Source organism: Asparagus officinalis, chromosome 4 (assembly GCF_001876935.1).
Source record: "Asparagus officinalis chromosome 4, Aspof.V1, whole genome shotgun sequence".
Classification (NCBI taxonomy): domain Eukaryota; kingdom Viridiplantae; phylum Streptophyta; class Magnoliopsida; order Asparagales; family Asparagaceae; genus Asparagus; species Asparagus officinalis.
Window position 1 is genome coordinate 18,582,057 of NC_033797.1, and position 23,684 is coordinate 18,605,740.

Below are 23,684 nucleotides of genomic sequence, written 5' to 3' on the forward strand. Positions count from 1 at the left end.
GAAGACATCGCCGCCGTCGATCGCCGGCCTCCTCCAAACCCTAGAAACCCTAACCCTACTTTTCCCGTGCCTTTGCTCGATCTTGAGACTCTCAGACATCGCCGCTGTTTTCTACTCTCCTTTTTCCTCTGTTCGACTCTACTCTCAACCTACTGTCTCCTTTCAAGCGGCGATATACGATGTATAATAATGAATTTATTGTATGGGTTTTATTTATCGGAAGTACAGCACACGGGTCGCTAGCTGGTTCTTTGTCAGCGTCGTGCGTCGGAAATGGGCCTGGGGATCTTTTTTTGTCACTAGGAAAATTGTTAAGGAATCTTTGATAGTGAGCTCAAAGTCTAATAAGTCCCTGAGTTTTGCCGAACTTGTTATCGAGCCCTCAAACTTTTATTTCAAGTCTATTAAGCTCCTAAACTTTGGCTTTTTTTTTAATGAAGTCCTCAAACTTTTATTTCAATCTATTAAGCTCTTAAACTTTATCAACCTTCTCTATAAAGCCCTCAAACTCTTATTTCAATCTACTAAGCTCCTAAAAGTTTTACTTTTATTCTATTTAGCCCGTATAATGGTCAATATAACTATAGAAGAGAATGCTGTCATTTCCACCATTTTTAGAAGGATATAATTTCATATAACCAAGCATATGCTTATATTAGTTAAAGGAAATAATTGTACTGCTTCAGTTTCAATGTTTTACTAAAGAATAAACATCACTACACTTTCATTTATTGTTGTTTCTCTTCCAATCAAAATTTTTTACAGCATTCTAATTATGTCTTGATTATGTTTAATTGCAATGCCTGGATGATTAATTATCTACACCTCAATACTTGCTTATGGGGTGGTAAAAGACTTATAACTCTGAACAAATAGCAAGTAAATCAAAACTCATATTGGAAGAGCTTTGTCATGCGATTCTTTTTACAATATTCCAATTCGAACCTAGCTAAAACAGTATTTTGAGTGTTTGGGGGCTAAAACCAACATGGAGCCAAGTACAGCGAGAGCTACAATTTTAGGGACATAACATATTGAAATAGGAGTTTAAAGACTTATATAGAAGAATTGTGTAAAGTTTAAGGATAGTAGATTGAGATGAAAGTTGAGGCTTCATAAAAAAAAGTCGGATAAATTTAGAGGCTTATTAGACTTTATCTCCTTAATTTGATCTTTGCTGCTACAACTATTTTTTTAATTAATTCATTTATTATTATAACCACTAATTTTTGTATTAAACAAGTAAGTAGTTGCTAATTTGAGATGTCAACTTTTAATCACTATTGATCCCAAGGTAACATCTTTCTATCTACTATCTACTATACACTAAAGCAAAGACTCTTGATTGGACGCTTGGCACTTTCTTTCACGCTAGTATTGTGGCGTCTGTAGATGCACATGCAGAAGCTCAAATTTTTTTGTTTTCTTAAAAATTTTATTAAAAATGAAAGAATATATGTGATTAGGAGATAGATATTGAAAACTGAAGAAAGCGATATTTTTTTTCTATAGCTTATTCTCTTTAATTTTTTCTATAGCTTATTCTCTTTAATTATTCCACTTGTAACTCGTAACTCGATCTACCAATTAGGAAGATAAACTTTATGCATCTTAATATTGTTTGTGTAACTTTTAATTGTTTATTCTGGATGAGAGATCTACACAAAGTCTAGTCTCAACATATGGTATAATTGAGATGATAATTTATTAAGGAATATTTGATAATTGCTTTTTTTAGTAATGAATATATATAAAGCTATGTTTTGCTCTCTAACCCATCATTATTATCAAAATTCTTTTTAGTATATCATTATCAAAAATTCAAAATCTCTGTTTAGTAAGATTATTATCAAAAATCCTGTTTAGTAAGATTATTATCAAAAATCCTGTTTAGTAATATTATTATCGAAAATCCTTTTCAGTAGCATCAGCATCAAAATCCTATGGCTGTAGTAATAAAAAAAACAACCATATTATTAAAAAAAGCACTAGTTACATCATTCATATTCCTCGCATCATGTATGTATCTAGCAATATTTCCTTTTCTCTATTTAGATTTTGAACATCGAATGGAAGGATGAACTGTTTTTCTAAACAAATTAGATATGGAACCTATTGTTTTAATGAAGCACGTCACTGTATATTACACCTTAATTAAATTATGGGTAAATTACACTCAATCCCTAGGAAATTTCATCATTTTGCAGTAAACACCATAAATTTTCAAAAACACAATAACCCCAAAAACTATTATTTTGGAATTAAAGAAAATTTCCACAAAAAATTCGCGATTTGCAAATAACTCTCATATATTTGAACCGAAAAGCAATATAAAAAAAGGTAATTTTAAAGTTATTGTAGGTTGACTATAATTTATCCAAAATATACTGGCAATTTTCTACAAAAGTTATTGGGGGTTAAGTGCGATTTTGAAAGTTGTTGGTGTTTTCAAATTGAAGAAACGCCCTCATAGGACTGAAAACATTTTCCAATAGAAATAGTCTTATTGCCATCTCACGCCTCAAGTGAACTCTCTAGCTTCTATTAGAAAATGATGCCCAAACAGAGCTGGAATTTTTGTTCAATGAACATCATGTTGCTATCTTAGAGCATCTCCAATGGTACTCTATTCCTCTATAAATAGAGTATCATTGGCTCCAATGGTACAACTGTAGCACCTTCTATACTAAGAGGGTGCTACAGTAACACTCTATATTTGAAGGGTTTGGGCTCATATAGAGGGATCCCTCTAAAATACTATTCATGTATTTTAATTCCAATTTTACCTTCTCATCTCATTTATAACTTTTCATAAATATCAAATGTATCCTTGAATATAATTAAACTAATTATTTAACTTAATATAATTTTAAATTTACTAGTCTATTTTAAATAAAAATTATATCATTGAAATTGTCTTGTTGAAACCTTCAAAATGAGACTAATATTTAATACTTTTAATATTAATTTCAAATTTATCATTATGAAATGTTAAAGTACAGAGAATTTAAAATACATCAAGCTTAAAAAATTATATTATTCCGTTACCATGTATTTGACATAAATGTTCAATGAGTGCATTACGAAGTTCAAAGTGAGCCTCCCGATCTTGGATTTTCCTATGTCGAGCGAGTAATCGTCTTAATCTTTCATCATCATTGTCATCCATCTCGTCAGTATTTGAAGGTTGAGTTGAATCAACATTATCTAGTTCTTCTTCACGTTCATCCTCCACAATCATATTATGTAGTATTACACAAGCAGTCATGATGTCATGTAGTACTCGTTTATCCCAAAAACGTGCTGATCCTTTGCTGATGGCAAAGCGTATTTGAAGTACTCCAAATGCCCGCTCCACATACTTTCTGTATTTCTGAATGTAGTTCCTTTGGGACGGGTTATATAGATCCCCATGTATTTATTTTATTAACGAATATTTTTATTTTACTATATTAAAATAAACTAATTTAAAAATGACTCTAAAAATATTCAATATTAATCTCATTTAAAATGTCTCGGCGAGACGGTTCTAAAGGTATAATTTTTTACAAAAAAGTATAAGTTTTTAATTATTTTATTTACATCATTAGTTTGTTAATGATAAATTAATTCATATAAATATAGATGGCACCATTTGAGCATAATTTTTACAAACCCTCTATATTTAAGGAATCTTAAAGAATATTCTCTTCAAACCCTCTAAATATAGAATATACCATTAATTAGAGATGCTCTTACACCTCAATCCAACTATAAAAGCTTCTATTTGAAGAAAATGCCCAAATGGTACGTGTTAGAAGAACTTCTCGATGAATAAGGTTTATTGTTGATACAGGTTGTCTTGCAATTCGAGAAAAGCCTTTCCATCTATACAATTTTTTATGTTTATCGACCTACTGAATACTACCTCACTACGATATATTTATTAACGGCCGACGTCTTTCAGGTGAAAATCCAGCAAAACCGTAGTTATCTTGTAACTTTGTATTAGTAGAGGACAGAACAGAGAAACAAGAAACTAATTTGAGGCTTAACAGCTCAACGTGTTTTCCCTCTCCCCTCTCTTTAAAAGAGACCCGGAACCAAATCCATGAGCACAACAACACCAACCCGAGGTTATTTATTCCCAAAAGTTCTCTATTTCGTTTCGATTCGAGCATTGTTATTAATTCGATCGGAGCAAATAAATGGATGGAGGAGGAGAAACTGTTGCCTCGGCTACGAAGCAGAAGGTCGTCGTGGTTGGGGGAGGAATTGCAGGTTCATTGCTCGCGAGGTCTATTCAGGACTATGCGGACGTCACCCTCATTGACCCGTATGATCTCTCTCTTTTATACAAATTTTTTACGTGCTAATATTATGTGTGTTACCTCTGCATTATCTACATTATGCCTATGCATTTTGTTTGATTTTGTAATTTCCTTTATGACGGGAATAGGAAGGAGTATTTTGAGATTCCATGGGCAAGTTTGAGGTCAAAGGTGGACCCATCATTTGCAGACAAGGCATTATTTAACCACTCGGAGTATTTAACCAACGGCAGAGTTATCATATCCTCTGCAAATAGCGTGACCGAGACAAAAGTTTTAACAACAGATGGGCATGAGGTTCCTTATAATTACCTTGTTGTTGCTACTGGTCATGCGCCGTTCAATCCCAGATGCAGGAGGGATAGGATGGAACAATTTCAAGAAGGTATACATCAACATAGAAGATAGCTTACATATTAGCAATAGGTATATAATGTTTCTCTCAAAAAATAAACACGGGTTTTTCCATGTGCAACATCAACTACATTTTATGGGGTAAAACATCAACTACGATGATTTTTTTCGGTAAGTTTAAAAACACATGTAAATTTGGGGACTATCTATGAAAAATAACTCTTAAAAACGGAAAAAATGATTGATTTATCAATCACTCTAAGTCTGTAACTGCACTGTTTTACTAAACTAAACTACATTTGTTTCTATTTCTTCTTCTTTCACAATTTCAGAAAATATCAAGATAAAAAATTCGGGGTCTATTCTAATCATTGGAGGTGGACCCACTGGTGTTGAGCTCGCTGGAGAGATTGCGGTGGACTACCCGGAGAAAAAGGTCACTCTGGTTCACAACGGACCAAGATTGCTGCAGTTCATTAGCCCCGGGGCTAGCAAAAAGGCACTGGATTGGCTGAAATCAAAGAAAGTCGAAGTTCTGCTTGAGCAATCAATTGGTTTGGGATCAATATCAGAGGCAGACAAGACCTTCATGACATCAGCAGGGGAGACTGTAATTGCTGATAGCTATTTTGTCTGCTTGGATAAGCACGTAGCTTCATCATGGCTTCAGGAGTCTGTGCTAAAGGAAAGGATTAATAGGATGGGAAGAGTGATGGTTGATGAGAACTTGAGAGTTGCAGGTCACAGGAATGTCTTCGCCATTGGTGACATCACTGACATTCAAGTAAGTACAAGTCTTTTTTGCTTCACAAAGGAAGGAAAACTCCTCAGGGGTCCCCTATTTTGGGGTCCCTGTAGCACTACTCCTTCACAAATTAGACCCATGTTCCAGCGCCGGATTGCACATTGACCCCTATAGTTCTACAGGCCCCAACAATACTCTATATTATTTGCCCAAATGCAGATAGACCCGGCAATTGAAGTTTATTTTGGCTCTTAACAAAGCTAGAAAAGGTTCATTCAGAGAGCCCGTTCGCACAAATAGATCTATTCACAATAGGGCTATAGCACATGCACAGGGGGTCTACCTGCAATTAAACCAAAATTAAATGTTCAATATTGCAAATAACCTCCCTCATACTCTTTCAAGCAGAAAAGGAAATTATAATATTGAAACACAATACCGAAGATATTAAATACGTTTTACGCCAAAGTATATATTGATTCTTATGAATTAAACTGTGATCTGTCGTGGCAGGAAATAAAACAAGGGTACCTTGCTCAAAAGCACGCCAAGGTGGTAGCAAAGAACTTAAAGATTTTGATGAATGGAACTAAGAACAAGACGCTAGTCAAGTATAAACCATCGATTCAAGTGGCGATGATTTCATTAGGAAGGAACAGTGCATTAGCGCAAGTACCATTTCTAACAATGGCCGGGTCGCTGCCCGGCATGATCAAGTCCAAGCACTTGTTTGTGGACAGGACGAGGAGGAAGATGGGCCTGGAGTGCTAAAGCCCAGCAAGGACATTGCTTATGACTGTATAAGCTCTGAGCAGTGAGATAATGAAATGTCAACGGTCAATGCAACATTCTTCTTTTCTATGTATTTACGTAATTCCTATTCTGGTAATATATTTTCTTATTAGATTTATTTTAGTTCCATAAAATGAACGCAGCTTCAATTGTATTCCTAACATTGTAAGCCTCCAACTCCAAGCACGTAATGTTGTTGAGATAGAGTTTATGATACTTTTGAGAAATTGGTCCATGTAAAGAAAATACAGGTATATGATCAAAGCCGCTATATTAACGTCATACAATATATAAGAACACCCCCACTATCTACAGATCAATATAGGCTTTATATTAGCACTCAATGTAAGTAAGAATTCTGAGTCCCATTACATGCTAAGAGAAACTTCAATTTCTTCAATTTAGGGTCATGTCTCTCTCATTCTCGAGAGTAGAGCATGTAATTAAAAGTGCTTCTGAAAAAATTTAAAAAAAAATTCTATTTTGGAACCTACAATTATGAGTTACCTGATATTTGGCAAGACATATGAAGAGTTATTAAGGACCTAATAGTTTCTTCATGTCACGTCTGTCTCTGGAGTTAATGCAAATATGACCAAGACTCATACATAGGCAAATCAACTTGTCTACGTCTGGATCGAGTTAATGCAGTTATGACTTAAAACTCATACATCGGCAAATCAACTTGTCTACGTCTGGATCGAGTTGATGCAATTATGACTTAAAACTCATACACAGGAAAATCAGCTTACGTCAGGCTATACCAAAAGTCAAATCATACTCATGAGTACTCAGAGCTCTTCCATTAATCTCGATGTATCAACTTGACTACATCATCGTGCATGGATACTGGAGTTATTTACATTTTAACGTCACACTATTTCCCCTTTTAACTTTTCATCCTAAGTTATACTTAAACAATTTGACGCCTCAAAGTCAGAGTACAGAAAAGTCTACATAATTTTGCCACTAAATTTCTGCGTTTTGCGTTCGACGAAAGTGAGAAACAATATTGTTAAGCGTTTGAGAAATCAATTTGTCAAGTTGAAAATTTTGAGGTGTCAAACTATCAAAATAAATTTTTGGATATTAAAGTTAAATGATGAAAGTTTGAATACAAATAACCCAAAAAAGCAACTTATACTTTATAATGTTGGAACTCAGATGCAAGCCTTAGGGGGCACAAGTTGAATAGAATTGCTACAGTTTTTCAACAAAACTCAAAATATGCAACAAAAATAAAATGCAAAAAACTAAAAGCAAGCTAACACAAGAACACACGGGATTTTTATAATGGGTTGGATTAAAATCCTACATCCACTCTTGTGACTGGAGTTTTCCCAAATCACAATCTAATTTGATACATCACACTGGTATCTATCCGAAACCAATTAACTAACCTAACATTTCAATGACCAGAAAAAACCTAACTCTAGCTAGTCACCTTCAATTCACCTAGCTTGAGTACGCCAACTCTCAATTACACCGGCTTGAGTAACGCCGTAAAACTCACAATATTGAAATATAAAACCAACCCAAAAATAATTAAAGCATAATTAAAAAGATTTTATAGCCCTTTAAATAAATCAGTGAATAAGTGATGTTGTAGTTGAACGTAAAAGGCACTTCTTCTCATTAAAACAATCCTCTGATATCGAGCATGACGAGAAGAAGTTGAATGAGACCCTAGGGGTTAATTTTCAAATCAAAATTTCTTGTTAAACTCTACAATAGATCTCTCTTTTTTTTTGTTCTCTTCGTTGTTTATTATGATCTCTATCTCCTCTTAAATAGGCCTTGATAGGATAGGAAAAATATATCCAAATCAGAGTCTAAATTGGAGATCAAATGGGTTGACGAATGGCTGAGATTAAGTCTGAAAATCTGCCAAAACTCGTCGCGACCATTAATGGTCGATCACGATCATCAATGGTTAACTATAGTTCATCAATTGTGCAAATTCTAGTTTTTGGACTTCAGCGATTGTTGACTATAGTCCACCGATGGTCCTTTGCGATCATCGATGCTTGATTATAGGCCATTGATGCTTCAACGATGCTTTTGATTTCTGTTTCGACGATTGTTTTTCGTAGTCCATCAATGACTAGACTCGACTATTGATGGTGCCTTGTGGCCATCAATGGTTCAAATACTAAAATCGATGTTTGTGTTGATTTTGCATCAGTTTTGAGCCGTAAATTTTTCGCCTAGTTATACTTGAAATATATCATCTCATAAACATAGCAGTAGGAAAATGGAAGTTTGTTATTTACCAAACAAGAAATACTACACGAACTACATTGCACTCCGGACAACGTTCTAACATATAAAAGATCACAAGAAGAGAGGAAATATACTGCATGTGCCCAACAATCCAACTATTAAAGTTTAAAGTTGATAGTTGCATTGATTCATGTGGCTTATACTAATTTGATTGTTTGTTTTAAATGAGATTTTTATTGATTATACTAGTTTATTGTACTAATGGTACCATTAGAATTAATATTGTGCATGTGCCACAACCACATTCTACATTTTCCCTTCCATCCTGGTAGAGGTCTAAATAAATATCTATGTCCGTATCCGTATCTGTTAGATAACATATGTAGCTACTAAATATTTATATCTGATATACTATATTTATGAATGCATATAGTAGTGAAGTATTAGAATTAGTATTAAGAGACCTAATATCCGCTTTAAGATCTAACAAACATGTTTGTGGACTCTCTTGTATGATATGACTTATAGTTTCTCAACCTTATTTGTTTTTCTCATATATATTTGGTGAATCCGCATGGTATAGATAAAAAAACGAATTCTTATTTGTATTAATATTCGCAATAAGTGGATCCGGATAGAGTTAGTATCATATCTAATCCGTTTGCATCCTAGTTCCTAGCTAATATAAAAGAGTGTCCAGATCCAGTTTACACGGTACAAACGTTTAAAATCTTGGATTGTAATCGACGGTTCTTAGAACCAGCGCCTAGTGAATCAAATCACCATAAATTCCTTAAGAAATTGTCATGTCTCGTGATCAAAATCCAGCCCATTGAAAAACAAAAAATTGCATCACCACGCATCATTATTGTTTCCGAAATTAGTTTGTTTCATAAGTCGCAACGGTAACTCGGAGTTGTAGTACAGATATTAATTGTGTCACCTATAAACATCATGGGCTCACTTTGATTAAAATCTGCCGCCATTGGTTGGATCCAAAAAAATCCCAGGCTGATCTCTTGGTTCAGGTGCAGACTAGAGAGCAATCATGAAACTAGCATCAACTTGGATTTGTCGTCTATAAATACGCGTAACTTAGCGTTAAGTTCTCATCTCCAAGTTAAAAGTTTCATCTACTCATATTGTGAAAGAGAATGAAGAGAGACTCCCTATTGATCTTGTGCTCCATTATTCTCTTCTCATCCTTTTGCTCAAATGTAGATGGTCGTTTAGGTGATTTAATTACCTTCTTCCGTAATGTTGATCGTTAGACTATATATAATTTAATTCAAGCAAAACTAATATATACTTGGACTTGCTCATACAAAAATACATATTTCTTCTCATTAATGTGCTTAATTTCTTATGTTGTTTTCTTATTAAAAATTTTGCCTTGTTTTGTCACTATAGGCTGTGGAGATAATATGCTTGGTTGTTTCTATCAAGAGGGAGCTCGACCAGAGAATGCAGATATTTATGTATGCTATATAACTGAAGTTGTGTTCTTATTCTAATCACGTAACTTTTTCTTTAGATATCCATAACGATCATTAAAAAAGAGTTAAACGGGAATAAATTTCGCGATGGAGAATACGGCACATAGAATTTGTTAATGGGAGTTATGAACTAATTTTTTGAGATTATTTGTTTGGTGTTTGACTAGGGTTTCAATGGTAATGGAGATGTAGCGAGAGATTTGAGGATGGTACCTTCGGGTCCGGACCCTTTGCATCACCATGGAAGCCCAAAGAAGCCCAGAAATGGCCCATGAGCGTCCTCAACTAGCAAATATCTTTATCCTTTTTTCAAGCAATGGCCCGTATTGCTTCTACAGCTGTTGAAATATATACGGCTCAGTTCAACGCTAGTGGCTTTTCTGTTTGAAGAAAATATGTGAATTATATAGCTTACCCTGGTTAATGAAAAGTCCTGACTAGTTACTTGTTCAAGCCTTCACCGATCCTGGTAATATCTTAATGTAGTAATGCTAAAATTTCCAATTCTTTTTCATGTACATTATAGGGTTCCACAGGAAAATAAAACTTGGGCCTTACAAGCTAGCACATCACAGCCCCTCGAGTTCTTCGGTAAAATCACATAAGCCCTAAAGTTGGCAATTTTGTTACCCACACTTAAATGCCATAACCTGTCGGCCCTATCCTAAAAATCTGAAATGAGCTTGCTGGACTAGATTGTTCCTGGGGCCTAGCCAATAAATAAGGCCCAACTCTTTATTTATCATCCCCATATCGATTCCTTCACGGTGTCCGTAATCGTACTTTTTTTTTTCAAAGATACCTCCCGATGGTCTGCTACCTTCGATTTTGAGAGGCTTGCAAGGATGAGTCAGAATTATTGACAGAGAAATTACTACATCTATTTGGCAGCCTTTTCCTTTTTTTCCTCTTCAATACCCATCATATCAGTCATAACTGTCACGCTCCGGGCCCGCGAGGGCCCGTTGGCGCGTGCGAGCCATGAGACCCACCGAGTATAACGTGCTATTTGGCTCAAACCACTGCCAAAATCGATTAGCCGATATTACACTTGAGTCTTTAGCTTCACTATATAAACCTTTAAATATCTTATTCTCTCACCGATGTGGGACTATAACTTTGGGTCGGTGAGATGTCACATTTACCCTACCTTACAAAAACGACGTCCTCGTCGCGGCATGACAATTAGCACATCCCAAGCTATCAGGCGATGTGGACTCTAGAGGTAACTCCTACGGGCTCTAGAGGTGGCTCCCACCACACGGTGTAACACTTAGCCCCGCACTTTCGGCTGGCAACTGTTCTGACACCATTTGTCACGCTCCGGGCCCGCAGGCCCGTTGGCGCGTGCAAGCCGTGGGACCCACCGAGTGTAACGTGCTATTTAGCTCAAACCACTACCAAAATCGACTAGCCGATGTTACACTTGAGTGTTTAGCTTCACTATATAAACCTTTAAATATCTTATTCTCTCACCGATGTGGGACTATAACTTTGGATCGGTGGAACGTCACAATAACTAAATATCCCTTACAAATATGTGTTTGTACTTTTCATATGATAACAGTATACAAGTATCCATCTTGCAGTTTCGCTAACCCCACCTAGATAAATTAGGCATAATTACTCTAAATTTCTCATAAATTTGAAGTGCTACTTCTGAATAACGTGATCGATTCAGTCCTCAAAACATTCCATTTCATGCTTGGGCCTAAAGAAAATTGGCGTTTGCCATCTATAATTGAACCCTTGGATGATTCAGATGGCAACTTGAACTACGCAACTACACAATCAAACACAAACGCGTGATGATAAAAAAAAGTAGTACTGACTTCTTTATCACGCTACGAAAGATCAAGAGAGAAGAAGAAGAGGAAGAAAGAGAGTGAAACGTGGGTCGTAGACAGCTGTTTGCAAATACTATAATTGACCGCAGAAAAAGACATGAACATGATTTATTTACATTATTGGAATTGGTAAGCTAACCCCGCAATCGTAGCAATCGATCATGTAACATTTATTTCCGTGATTTCGTCGTTTTTCTGATGAAGCGTCCCTCATTTGTCGGGACCCAGTGGATGACGGGGTGCTATTTTTGTTATTTCCTCAGTGTTTTTGTGGTTTGGGGTTTGCTAATCTTCAAACTCGTCATTTAGTTTGGCAAATTAGTGCAAAAATTCTTATTCAGGGGGCTACCTACGTGGCGATACAAATTGACTAATATATAAAATTCAGATGAAAATTGCAGATAACCTCCCCCCATCCTTTTCTTTAGCGCCCTTAAGAAATAGAGCGATAATGAGTGCTAGATGAATCGAATGATGATTAACTATATTACTAAAGATATGAGTGATTGTCTATAGACTATAGTTTGCTCAAATTTAAATAGAAAATTTAAGTTCAGAAATGAATAATCGTAGTTTCCGTAATGGTCCTAATCTCCTAAATGAATCTTGATGAGAAGGGAAAGGGTTAAGTTTGTGATGGTAAGAGTAGGGAAATGAAGAAGAGGAATGATTAAAAAACCGTCTACTAATCTATTTATGATAAATGAGGCCTAACTGTGGATTCATATGACTGGATAATTATAATTTACTTCGGTGCAAACAATAGTCAAACAGACCACATGCAGGAATTTTAAGCAAAAGAAGTAACTACAGCAAATTACAATTAAGAAATCCTAATCTCAAATCCATTAGGCCCTTGCAAATGGAAGACAGAGGTGACTAGCAGCAGAAACCACAATAAAGGAGTGCTTTCATGTTCATGCAATAAAGGATGTTGAAAAGAGACACGTAACTATTAATAATAGTACTTCTTCCCACCGACGCATAGAACATAGTAGAATATTTGTTCTATTAAAATAACCAGTGTGAACACCGTCCTTTTTTTTCCTGTTTTAGTCTTCTATTAAAATAACCAGTGTGAACACCGTCCTTTTTTTTCCTGTTTTAGTCGTTACATTATTTTTTGAATCGTTACAGTATCCCGCTTCTTCTGCTACAGTATTCCCTTCAGTTCATGTTTGTTATAGTAATAATACTACAGTAAATATTACTATAACATAAATAGTAAATCTTAGGTTCTACCATTTATATAGAGGTGTAGAGTAAGATTTTTTTAAAACTAGGAACCAATTTAAAGATAAAACAATTATACCAAAACTACATCTCATTTTTAATTTATACATAAAGCACCTTTAAATTAAATTTTTGTTGCGACAAATCACCCCCAGTTAATATTTTCGCTAAAAATTCAAAATTACCCTTAAAAAGATCGCATTCAAAATACACGACTCATGTTTTTAGTGTTTAGGTCTTGTTAGGGTACAACTCATGCACCTTGAACTTGAATGTTTCAAACCTATTTTTGTTTTTTAGTTAAATTTGACTGAGAGGTGGTTGATTACAACAAAAACCTACTTTATAAAGATGGTTTATGTATAAATTGAAAATAAAATATGATTTTTGTACAATTACTATATTTCTAAGGTGCTTTGTAAAAAGCCCAACAATTTATATGCATGAATTCCATGTGACAAGTGTTCACCCCCAATTTTGGAAGAAGATATCAACTTCCACGAGAGAATAAATAAAAGGTACATGACCTCCATATAGACGAGCATAGGAATACTTCAAGCATAAGAAGCGTCCAGATAGGAATTGTATTTAACATTGAAAATACTCGCATCATAATAAAATGCTAGCGTTTCCGAGTGCAGATTCTATCAGAACACCTTCATAAAAAGAGGTAATATGTACCATCCACACGTTAGTACGAGAATTTTAGTTCTTCTACTATCCCTAACGTCTTTCTCACAGCCCACCTCAACTCACCACCATGAACATCACTCATACATCTCTCTCTCTCTCTCTCTCTCTCTCTCTCTCTCTCTCTCTCCTATCCCCTTCCTACATCCTTAACCTCTAGAAGCACCCATGTTTTGCCACGTGATCACAATTCCTCTCCTCTGTCGATAACTCCCATTGAAATGGGTAACAATACAACACCAGCCAATCCAATTGGATAAATCCACAAACAATAGAGCAATAAACAAAATGCCGTTCTCGAGGAATCTTTGGCCCACGAGAGAGGCATTTCCAAATGGCTATCACACGTTTTAATATGAAACAACACACACACACACACACACCTTGTTTTGAACTGGCTTTTGAATTCACTATGATTTCATTATATAACACGACTCCTGAAGTTCATGATACCTGTCAAATGTCAAAGTATAATATGAAAGCATATACTATAGAATTCAAGAATCGCAGGATATAAAACTGTAATGACATCAAGAATCATTTACTATCAGCACAGAACAAGAAATACAACGTCCTGATATCTCTAGCAAGCAAATTCACAAGCTAACATGGGTAACTCCTTCTGTAGTAAAGATCCTTGTATCGTCAAATTGAAATGTGCTTACTTCTTGAACACAACGTGGAGTACAGACCTTATGATTGCTCGAATATATCTATCTATTTCAGCCTAATTGCAAATATACGCAAGTGTATACTATCCTATATACGCAGAAATCATTATTAAGATAAAATACATTGGAAAAAAGTAACTTGTACAATAACATGTTTAGGATACGCTTCACCGTTTAATTGTGTATAATAGTCAATGACTGAAGACCAATTTCCAATCCAGAGTCATAAGAGTTGCTAGCACGTACTTTTTTTAGAATTCATTCAAGAACTAAGACGTATGATGCATAAGTGCATAACTAAGACTCGTCAACTAAAACGTGCACAAGTTTTAATGAAAAGCTCCAATAAAACCATATGCTACTTACATGTGATAGAGGTGCCAAGCAAATTTTGACAGAAGAAATATACAACAAAAACTATTGAGTGACTAACTAGTTGCATGCAAATTAAACCAACGGAACTCATTTTTATTTTAACTAAACACTCCCAATCACACTGAACCGAGAAAACTCCCACCAAAAAAGAACAATCTCATTTATATGAGATCTCAAGGGGAATAAGACATTTGAGTTGATGACCATTTACAACAAAGCAACAAAGAGAGCATAAACAAGCATGCCACTACGTTCCTATCTACAAGCTTCGAAGAGTAGAAACAAGACTTACCGTAACATGTTCCAGAAAAAAACACTACCTCAGCGACCATCGGCAGAAGTGAATGAATCGGCAAATCCAGCTGGTCTTGCAGGGATGCTTCCCTTACTATCATCTAGACCAAATGAACTAGTACTTCCATCGGCAGCTTGCCACCCTTTCACCATTTGTAGAAGAGGCTGCCCCAAATCTATGCCCAAAGATTCATCCATGTCCTCCTTCACGGGCTTCCATTTGTCGACCAGAGGAGCCAACACATTGACCGCATGACCCATTTCAGGCCTCTGGTGAGGCTCCCTAGCGGTGCAGTGGCCCGCAAGCTCAGCGACAGTGCAGATTTCCTCAAAGGTTTCCTCCGATATATCGAGTGATTTGTCAATTGAGTTCCTAAGTTTCTCTTTGTTGAATTTAACATGATAAAACCACGACGCAAGGTGACGGGTTTCTTCGGGTCGGTCCTCATCAAGTGCAGTCATGCCAGTTATTAGTTCAATCAGCACAACTCCAAAACTGAAAACATCAATCTTCGTTGAAACCTTCCCAGTCACTGAGTTCAATGTAGAAAAGAAAAGCCGGATTAGTACCATTCTTTCTATTGCAGAAGCAAAGTAATAAAGATCACATGACAATTAAAAAAAGTAGAAGCTTGTACCAGATCTGATGATTAAATACACATATTATGTTTCAAGTGATATGCTTATAGGTTTTTTTTCTCCTGTGTTATCATTAGAGAAGATGAAGCAGCCTGTAAAGAATTTGGTTGAACAAGTAAACTTACCTGCATATTCTGGAGCGAGATAACCAAAGGTCCCAGCAAGCCTTGTAGCAACGGAATTCTTCCCATCAGGAGCAAGCTTAACAAGTCCAAAATCAGAGACTTTCGCTCGATAATCATCATCAAGGAGTATATTTGAAGATTTCAGATCTCTGTGAATAAATGATTGATGTGCCAAGCTATGAAGATATTCCATTGCTCGAGCAACATCCAGTGCAATGTTCAGCCTTCTCTTCCAAGATAGAGGATCTACATTTGCTTCTTTCCAGTGGAAAAGATGTTTGCTCAATGCCCCTTTTGGCATGTACTCATAAACCAATAGCTTCTCGCTGCCATCAGCAGAAAATCCCAAAAGGGACACCAAATTACGATGACGGACCTTTGATAGCACAGCAATCTCAGCTTGAAATTCATCAAATGCTTTACTGCTTAATACTCCTGACTCCATTCTCTTAACCGCAATCTGAGTGCCATCATGTAACTCTCCTTTGTAAACAACGCCAAAACCACCGCGGCCAAGTTCCTGGTCTGAAGAGAAATTCTTTGTCACATTACGGAGAATTTGGACTGATACTACTAAATTTCCTGCTTCGATGACATGTGTATCACTTGATCCACTACCAATACTAGTCTGGAGATCACTAGAAGTATCCCGGTTATTGGCATTATCTGCAACAACAACTTTCACTGCATTCCCAGGATCTGAGGAATCTCTGGGGTGGATAACGATAGAGGTCGGTGCTGGATAAGTTCCCTTCTTGGCTTTTCGGTGGAAATAGACAAATAGAAGTACAACTGAGATGAGCAATACACCAACTACAATTGCCACAATAATTATAACGAGCTTGAGCTTGCTGGACCCTTTAGACGCATCGCTTGAATTAGATCCCCTACTGTTAGGTGAAGAGCCAGGTGAACCCCCTTCTGGGGAATCTGTGGGTGGAGATTTTGGAGGTGCAGTAGGGTCCAATTTTGGATTTCCATTGACAACTACCTTTACACCATTACTAAAATTTGGGACAGGAGGCCCAATATCGTTATCAGCGATGTTCAACATCTTCAATAGCGATAACTTTGCGAGATCACTAGGAATTGTGCCATTCAAATTGTTTCCGCTAAGTGTAATGGCTGTGAGGGAAGTTAACTTCCCCAGTGAAGGACTAAGTGTGCCATTTAATTTGAAATTTGGAAGATTAATACCAGAAACATTGTTTCTCGCGCATGAAACTCCAAACCATGATGAACCACAAGGATCATTACCCGTCCATGCATCTGCAAGCTTCAGTGGGTAGTTCACATCACCAAGAAAACCCAAAAGAGCATTAACTTCAGGTGAGCAAGCCTCCCCAGGTGTAGTCTGGCAAAATGAATTGGGAATATATGTGAAATTGAAGGAGACCTTTGGTATCGGGCCCATTAACTTGTTGTTCTGCACTCTCAACGCTTGAAGCTCCGGTAGTGCTGTCAAATTATCTGGAATGATCCCTACAAGCTTATTATCGTTGAGCCAAACTTGTTTCAAAGAAGTGCAAGCCCCAATCGTGGTAGGAATAGGGCCAGTGAAAGAATTTCCATGAAGCCAAAGGAGAGTTAGCTGCGTCATTGAAGCAACAACATCGATAGAACCACTCAACCCTGGCCCAAATTGATTGTTGAGCTTCAAGACCTGCAACTGCATTCCAGAATAATTTGCTGGAATCTCACCTGAGAGGTTATTGTAGGACATCTCAAGAACCGCCAAAGAATTCATGCTCCCCAAGAAATCCGGCAGCGGGCCAACAAGATTACACTCCGTCAAAGATAAATTAGTCAACTGTGCCGAATCCTTTAGATCCAAAGGCAATGTCCAACCGGTGCTCTCATTCAAAGGATTATACTCCAAGGAAAGGACCTGTAAACTTGTAAGCCCATTGAAGAAATCAGATGGAATGGTGTCAAACTTATTATTACCCAAGTAAGCCTTCTCAAGTTTAGATAATCCAGAAAACGATGGTAGACTGCCAGAGAGCTCATTGTTCTGGAGGCCAAGATTACTCAGCTCTGTGAGTTTGTTGAAGTCCTTAGGGAGAGTGCCGCGTAAATTTAGATCTTTTGTTTGGATCTGGTTTATTCGAGAAGCGCTGCAGAAGATATATGGCCAAGAATCCCCACAGGGATCACTGCCAGAAGAAGGCCACTTAAGAACCTCAGGATTGTCCAATCCTTTCACAAATTCTTGCAGGATGGCAAAATCATTGGGGTCTGTTGCGCACCAAACAATTGAATTTAGACACAGAAGAGTTGATAAGGCAAAGAGAAACTTGAAGCTTGCCCCCATGAATAATTCTTCCTCCATAGAAAGGATATGAATTGGCACAGGAAGCGCTATGTTATTAGAACCATAACCTCCAACTGAATGAAAAGCCTTCACTCAACAATTCAGACAATATTTCCAGAACCCCAAATTTAGCTCTGAAAGGTGCTCACTACAATTCTCGACAAGAAATCGGGAGAAGATCTTCTGGTTTCGAACGCCTTTTCTGCAAAGGAACACAATAGTGTTATCAACTTTACTCATGTTGAGATTAGAAGTTACAAAAAATCAAAAGCGCAAAAGAGAAACACAAAATGATTATCATCATGTGGAAACTTTAACTCACAACTTCTTTAGAAAGAAAAGAAAATAATCTAATTGAGCAAGATCTTTCAAAGAATGCTCAAAGAGGAGAAGGAAGAATAATCCAAACAGTAAAAAAAAAATTCAAAGCAGCCGCCTTAGCCCACAAAGAAGAAAAAGCTTTATTTGACCTCCCATGTTTGCTGTCTTGCTGAGTAATAGCAATTTGCAGATGAGAATAAACCAATTTAATAAATTGAAGAAAAATTCTTCATCTATATTGAAGTGTAAGCTTTCACTTTTGGAGCAGATTACAGATGAAGTCACTTTAAAAGCCTTTAGAGCACCATTACCATTATAATAAGGAAAACTTTATTTCAACTACAATGGCTATTCCAACAAAAATCCAGAACAAATTCCTTCACTTTTGCAATCTTAGAGTAAATAATTGGTTGAACAAAAGGGTAAGTCAAATAAAAATAAAAAATAAAAAGAAAGAAAGACAATATTAGATGCTTCACCTCCACTAAAGGAGGAAAACTCAAAGTTATTCCTTAGATTACAAATGATCCACTAAGAATAGGACATTTTAAACACAATCCAGATCTCCACAATCTACAGAATCTAACTTTAGACCAAAAGGAAGAGAGCTTGCTTGAGACTCCAAATTCATTTCATCGAAAACCCACATCCGATTATCCCAATTATAAAACTTTCAGAATAGTAAACACACCACTGATTAAAACGATAAAATAATTAAAATCCTATGTTCTAGAAACTCATCACCCCTGTTAAAAGGGCAAAGCTTCATTTGACCACTCTAAAACTCGATTAAAACGCATCCACTTAAAATACTACATTTCAAATAAAACCCAGATCTCAAAACAGATAAAGATGAGATGTTGGGCGCAAAAGGAGAAATCTTGCGCGCGTTTCAAATGGCTCTTCTCACAAAAAACACATCAAAATTCCCATTTTAAACATTTTTTATGGAAAAAGTTGCGGTGCACGAATTCAACATTGTTAGAAGGATCTGCATACCTTGTGTAAAGGGAAGAATCGCAGTCTTGAAGACAGCGGCCACCACAAAGAGAGGATGAGAGAGATAGAGAGGGGGGAGAGAGAGAGATTGGCTTTTCTCTCTCATATATTACAAATTTTTATAAATAGTACAGAATTAATTCCTTTATTAATATAATTTCCTCTTTCTTTGTGCTAATACGTGGAAGGTGCTATTCCCGTGTATATTCATGCACATGTAAATTAGTAGGTTTCTGATGCCGATGACTTTTTTATTTAGGGGCTGTTTGGTTCCTTTTTTTGGGTGATAAAAGTGGGGAAAGCTGTCAAAAATGTCAGCTTTTTGGCAGCTTTCCCCCAAAATCACCCCTTAAAAAGGTGATTTTGGGGGAAAGCTGCCAAAAAGCTGACATTTTTGGCAGCTTTCTTCTCTTTTACCACCCAAAAAAACCTATCCAAACAGCCCCTTAATTGTGACAGCGGAGAGGATTCATCGGGATTGGGATCCTCTCCTCGTCAACAGTGCCTCCTAATATTTGCTAATGCATCTTCATTTTTTATTTTGTGGGACCATCTTTCATTTTGTGCTTATCCACAAAATAAAAGGTGAAGATGCATTAGCAAATATTAGGAGACACTGTTGATGAGTAGAGGATCCAAATCCATTAAGGGTTGTTTGGCAGGTTACAACTAAAGGCTCTGCAACTAAAGTTGCATGCAATTGAGCTATTTTAGACCAATTATAACTGTTTGGTTCACTGCAACTAACCCGTTACAGTTGCAACTAGAGTTGCAAATTGGGTCTCACTTGCAGTATTTGAGTTGCAGCAAAATCGGCTGCAGTTCACACTTGCAAGACAAATAACTTTTAAGTTGTAACAGCAGTTGCAAACTTACCCATCCCCAACCTCAACCCCCACTCCCGACTCTCCCTGATCCCATTTTCATTCTCTATGCTCACGAGCATCCACTTCTCAATCGAATCTCAACTTTTTCACAGAGAATCAATGTCAAAATCGTACCTTGGGTCTCCCGTGCTTCGCGTTTCAGATCGGAGCTTGAAGATTTCTGTTGGAGAAGACTTGGCCTCTGCGAGATTCGTTCTCTATAGCTAGGGAATCAATAGGGTTTGGCTGGATTTGAAGTAGATCTCTATAAATTTGAGGGAAAACTTGGATCTGAGCATCAATCCTCAAAATCAAGGGTTTGAACATCTCCTCAAATTTTCAAAGATTGTTTCTTCATCAAGGTTAAATCTGTAATTTCTATACTTGTTTTTTGCTTTTCTTGATTTCAATTTTTTCTTGCTTTCATCCTTTTTCTCTGATTTATGGGTGAGTTGGGTATGAAGATGCAAGAAATTGGGGATTTCTCTGATTTGTGGCCAAGTTGGGTTTAAAGATGTAAAAATTGGGAATTTGAGCTTTTTAATGACAGATTCATATGAAGTAGTTAGTTTGCTTTTCTTTTTTTGGGGATATTGAGAAGGATCGTGCAAAAATTAAAGATTTCTCTGATTTGTGACCAAGTTGGGTTTAAAGATGTACAAATTGGGAATTTGAGCTTTTTAATGGTAGATTCATGTCAAGTAGTTAGTTTGCTTTCTTCTCAGCGCCTTTCCAACCCTACGTTTATCAGGTTAGTTTCGCGGTCCCCCCCCCCCAAATTTTACGATCGATAAGGGTTTTTGATCGTGAGAGATCTGTAATTTTTGTTGGATCCATTTGTGAACTCCTCTTTGTTCAAGTATTCAGTACGCTGTCGGTATTGGATATTATTATGTTTTGATAATTTTTCTATGTTTTTTTTGAGTTGTGGCTGCATGATCTGTTATAGTGTTATTATTGGAGGCTATAGTGCAGCTTGGATCATGTATTATTTTATCTGAGCCAAAGCAAAGTTAAAGGAGCTTTAACTTTGATATGAATCTGCCATTTTTTATGTAAAAGTAGTTTCAACGGCATAATGTTGTTCATTGTCAATGTAAATTTTAATCCATTTTTTGGTATTTGTTTATTTTTTTCTTCTTATGGATGGAAAGGAATTTGAATTTGGCACTTGATCCTAAAGATGATGAAATAGTCGCATATATTGTAGTATCATGTGCATTCTCTGTTATGTTATGGATGGGAGCTGATGAGCAAATATTAGACGAAATGGTTCCTGGAGTAATTAGAGACTCTCATAGGGAAACTTATTTGTTTAGAATACTTGATGATTCAGATGTAAACTACGAAAACATGCTCAGATTGACGAAGCAACATTTTATAAATTTGTGTGACACATTGCGAACTAGGGGGTTACTTAAAGACACCATACATGTAACTGTGGAGGAATAAGTTGTCATGTTTTTACATACTATAGGACACAATGTTCGTAATCAAGTGACCAGTCACAACTTTATAAGATTCGGTGAAACCGTTAGTAGATACTTCAAGGAAACTTTACATGCTATTGGAGAATTGCGTGGTGAATATATCAAGGGACCAAGTAGCACAACACATCCGAGAATATCAACAAGCTCTAGATTTTGGCATTATTTTAAGGTACAATTAGTTTTTTACAATTTAATTTATTAGTCAATCATGAATTGTGATACTAAAAAAATAGAAGTACGTGTTCCTAGGATTGTGTAAGTGCATTAAATGGAACACATGTGCAAGCTCAGGTACCCGTACCCTCAAATATGGTAGGAGCCTTTCGCAGTAGGAAACCATATCCTACTCAGAACGTTCTTGGTGCCATTGATTTTGATTTGAAGTTTACTTATGTATTTACCGTTTGGGAAGGCTCTGCTCATGATGCACTAGTATAAGATGCTATTGAAAGACCAAATGACTTGAAGATACCTCAAGGTGAAATAAAAATGTGCAAACTTGGTTTCTAATTTAATAACAGACTTCGCTAAATTTAATATTTAATTCTAGGAAAATATTATTTTGTAGACGTTGGTTACTTAACAAAGGCGGGATTTATCGCACCATATCGTGGAGTTCGATATCATCTTCGTGAGTATAGTGAACGTTCACCCATAGACTACAAGGAACTATTCAATCTAAGACATTTATCATTGCGTACTTCTGTAGAGAGAGCATTTGGTTCCTTAAAAGAACGTTTCAAAATTCTAGCATCAAGACATTTTCCCCTTTCCGCACTTAAGTGGATCTTGTACTTTGTTGTTGTATTCTACATAATTTTGTTATCACAAATGGTGGAGATGAGTTGATTCTTTCTGAAGAAAAATGGGTTAATCAAAACCTTTCTCAAGTGGGACGGTCAGTGAGAGATCAAAGAGATGAGGCAAGAGAGTGGTTGCAAAAGCGTGAGCTAATATCCAAAGATATGTGGGCTAATAGAAGGGTATAATGATATGTAATATTTTAAAAATATTTTTATGTCTTTTACTATGTTATTTGTGGAATATTATATAGTCTGTATTTTTTCACAAGTAGGAAATGGATGATACCATAGAAACATTTGAACAAAGTGGAGAATCAAGTCGGCAAAAGAGGGTGAAACAAGTTGCTCCCAAAGGGATTCCAAACATTCGTTGGAAACCTCTGGTCAAAGTCAGTAATATTATTTTTGATAGAACAAGTACGTGGTGGATGCAAAGTTGACAAGGGATTCAAAGCTCCCGTTTATATTGCTGCAGCAAAGCATATCAATGAAGAATTTGGAATCAACATTTCAGAGAATAACGCTTACAATCATTGGAGGACCCTAAAAACAAGGTGAGTTAGAATTCAAAGGCTAAAGGAGATGAGTGAAGTTGGATGAGATGAAGAAAACAAAATCATCCAAATGGGTCAAGAGGAATATTCTACATATATCGAGGTAATGTATTCACTTGGCTTATCTGTTTCTTCCTCAGCAGTAGCAAGTACGGATATAAATCATAATTTCAACTTGTTCGGTTCTGTCTTCACACTATGATTGTTATATTGTTATATTGTATAAGCAAATCCAAAGGACGAACCATTCATTAACCTATCCAGTTCTATGAAGAAATGAGTTTGATATGCGGCAACGATCACGCAACGGGGAAGTACACTGTTGATACTCACCAGTCTATTGGATTAGAAGACATGAGGAAGTAATGGAGGATGACACTGAAACTAATGACATGATGAAAGATATGGACATGATTGGTCGTAATGATTCCACCTCTTATAGGGGTAATTCAATACAATCTTCAACTCGTGGTCCCAGTGGATCAACACCTCAAGGATCTAAAGTTAAGAACAGAATCAAAAGTGGAAAAAAAAATAAAAGAT

At 36.4% G+C, this 23,684-nt stretch overlaps 4 protein-coding genes across 5 annotated transcripts in view; 2 read left to right on the forward strand and 2 right to left on the reverse strand.

Moving 5' to 3' along the window:
- The window catches only part of LOC109836810 (uricase-2 isozyme 1), a 17,120-nt gene extending 16,853 nt beyond the window's left edge, over positions 1 to 267 (reverse strand). The window contains 1 exon segment of the mRNA XM_020404823.1: positions 1 to 267. This exon segment is cut by the window's left edge and continues 6 nt beyond it. Within this exon segment, the coding sequence (XP_020260412.1) occupies positions 1 to 99 (99 nt within the window). The 5' untranslated portion in view covers positions 100 to 267.
- LOC109838285 (apoptosis-inducing factor homolog B-like) lies at positions 4,188 to 6,180 on the forward strand. Its single transcript, XM_020406741.1, has 4 exons — positions 4,188 to 4,315; positions 4,439 to 4,695; positions 4,997 to 5,448; positions 5,923 to 6,180. The coding sequence occupies exons 1-4, from the start codon at positions 4,188 to 4,190 to the stop codon at positions 6,178 to 6,180; spliced, it is 1,095 nt and encodes a 364-aa protein (XP_020262330.1).
- Positions 9,562 to 10,260, forward strand: LOC109836153. The gene is made up of 3 exons (XM_020404039.1): positions 9,562 to 9,657; positions 9,835 to 9,902; positions 10,088 to 10,260. Exons 1-3 carry the CDS (start codon positions 9,579 to 9,581, stop codon positions 10,193 to 10,195), a joined length of 255 nt encoding a protein of 84 aa, XP_020259628.1. The 5' UTR covers positions 9,562 to 9,578; the 3' UTR covers positions 10,196 to 10,260.
- LOC109836813 (receptor-like kinase TMK3) lies at positions 13,609 to 19,574 on the reverse strand. Of its 2 annotated transcripts, XM_020404828.1 has the most exons (4): positions 19,429 to 19,574; positions 15,795 to 18,310; positions 15,029 to 15,563; positions 13,609 to 14,143 (listed from the first exon to the last, which is right to left on the reverse strand). In XM_020404828.1, exons 2-3 carry the CDS (start codon positions 18,124 to 18,126, stop codon positions 15,058 to 15,060), a joined length of 2,838 nt encoding a protein of 945 aa, XP_020260417.1. In that variant the 5' UTR covers positions 18,127 to 18,310; positions 19,429 to 19,574; the 3' UTR covers positions 13,609 to 14,143; positions 15,029 to 15,057. The 2 variants fall into 2 exon arrangements, with proteins under 2 accessions (XP_020260417.1, XP_020260416.1); XM_020404827.1 differs by lacking the exon at positions 13,609 to 14,143 and having other exon boundaries at positions 14,809 to 15,563.

Coding starts and splice junctions, on each gene's coding strand:
- LOC109838285 (XM_020406741.1), top strand. CDS start 4,188: ATGGATGGAGGAGGAGAAACTGTTGCCTCGGCTACGAAGCAGAAGGTC. Junction 4,316..4,438: donor GACGTCACCCTCATTGACCC/GTATGATCTCTC, acceptor TGACGGGAATAG/GAAGGAGTATTTTGAGATTC. Junction 4,696..4,996: donor GATGGAACAATTTCAAGAAG/GTATACATCAAC, acceptor TCACAATTTCAG/AAAATATCAAGATAAAAAAT.
- LOC109836153 (XM_020404039.1), top strand. CDS start 9,579: ATGAAGAGAGACTCCCTATTGATCTTGTGCTCCATTATTCTCTTCTCA. Junction 9,658..9,834: donor AAATGTAGATGGTCGTTTAG/GTGATTTAATTA, acceptor TTGTCACTATAG/GCTGTGGAGATAATATGCTT. Junction 9,903..10,087: donor CAGAGAATGCAGATATTTAT/GTATGCTATATA, acceptor GTGTTTGACTAG/GGTTTCAATGGTAATGGAGA.
- LOC109836813 (XM_020404828.1), bottom strand. CDS start 18,126: ATGGAGGAAGAATTATTCATGGGGGCAAGCTTCAAGTTTCTCTTTGCC. Junction 15,564..15,794: donor TCTCGCTCCAGAATATGCAG/GTAAGTTTACTT, acceptor CATTGAACTCAG/TGACTGGGAAGGTTTCAACG.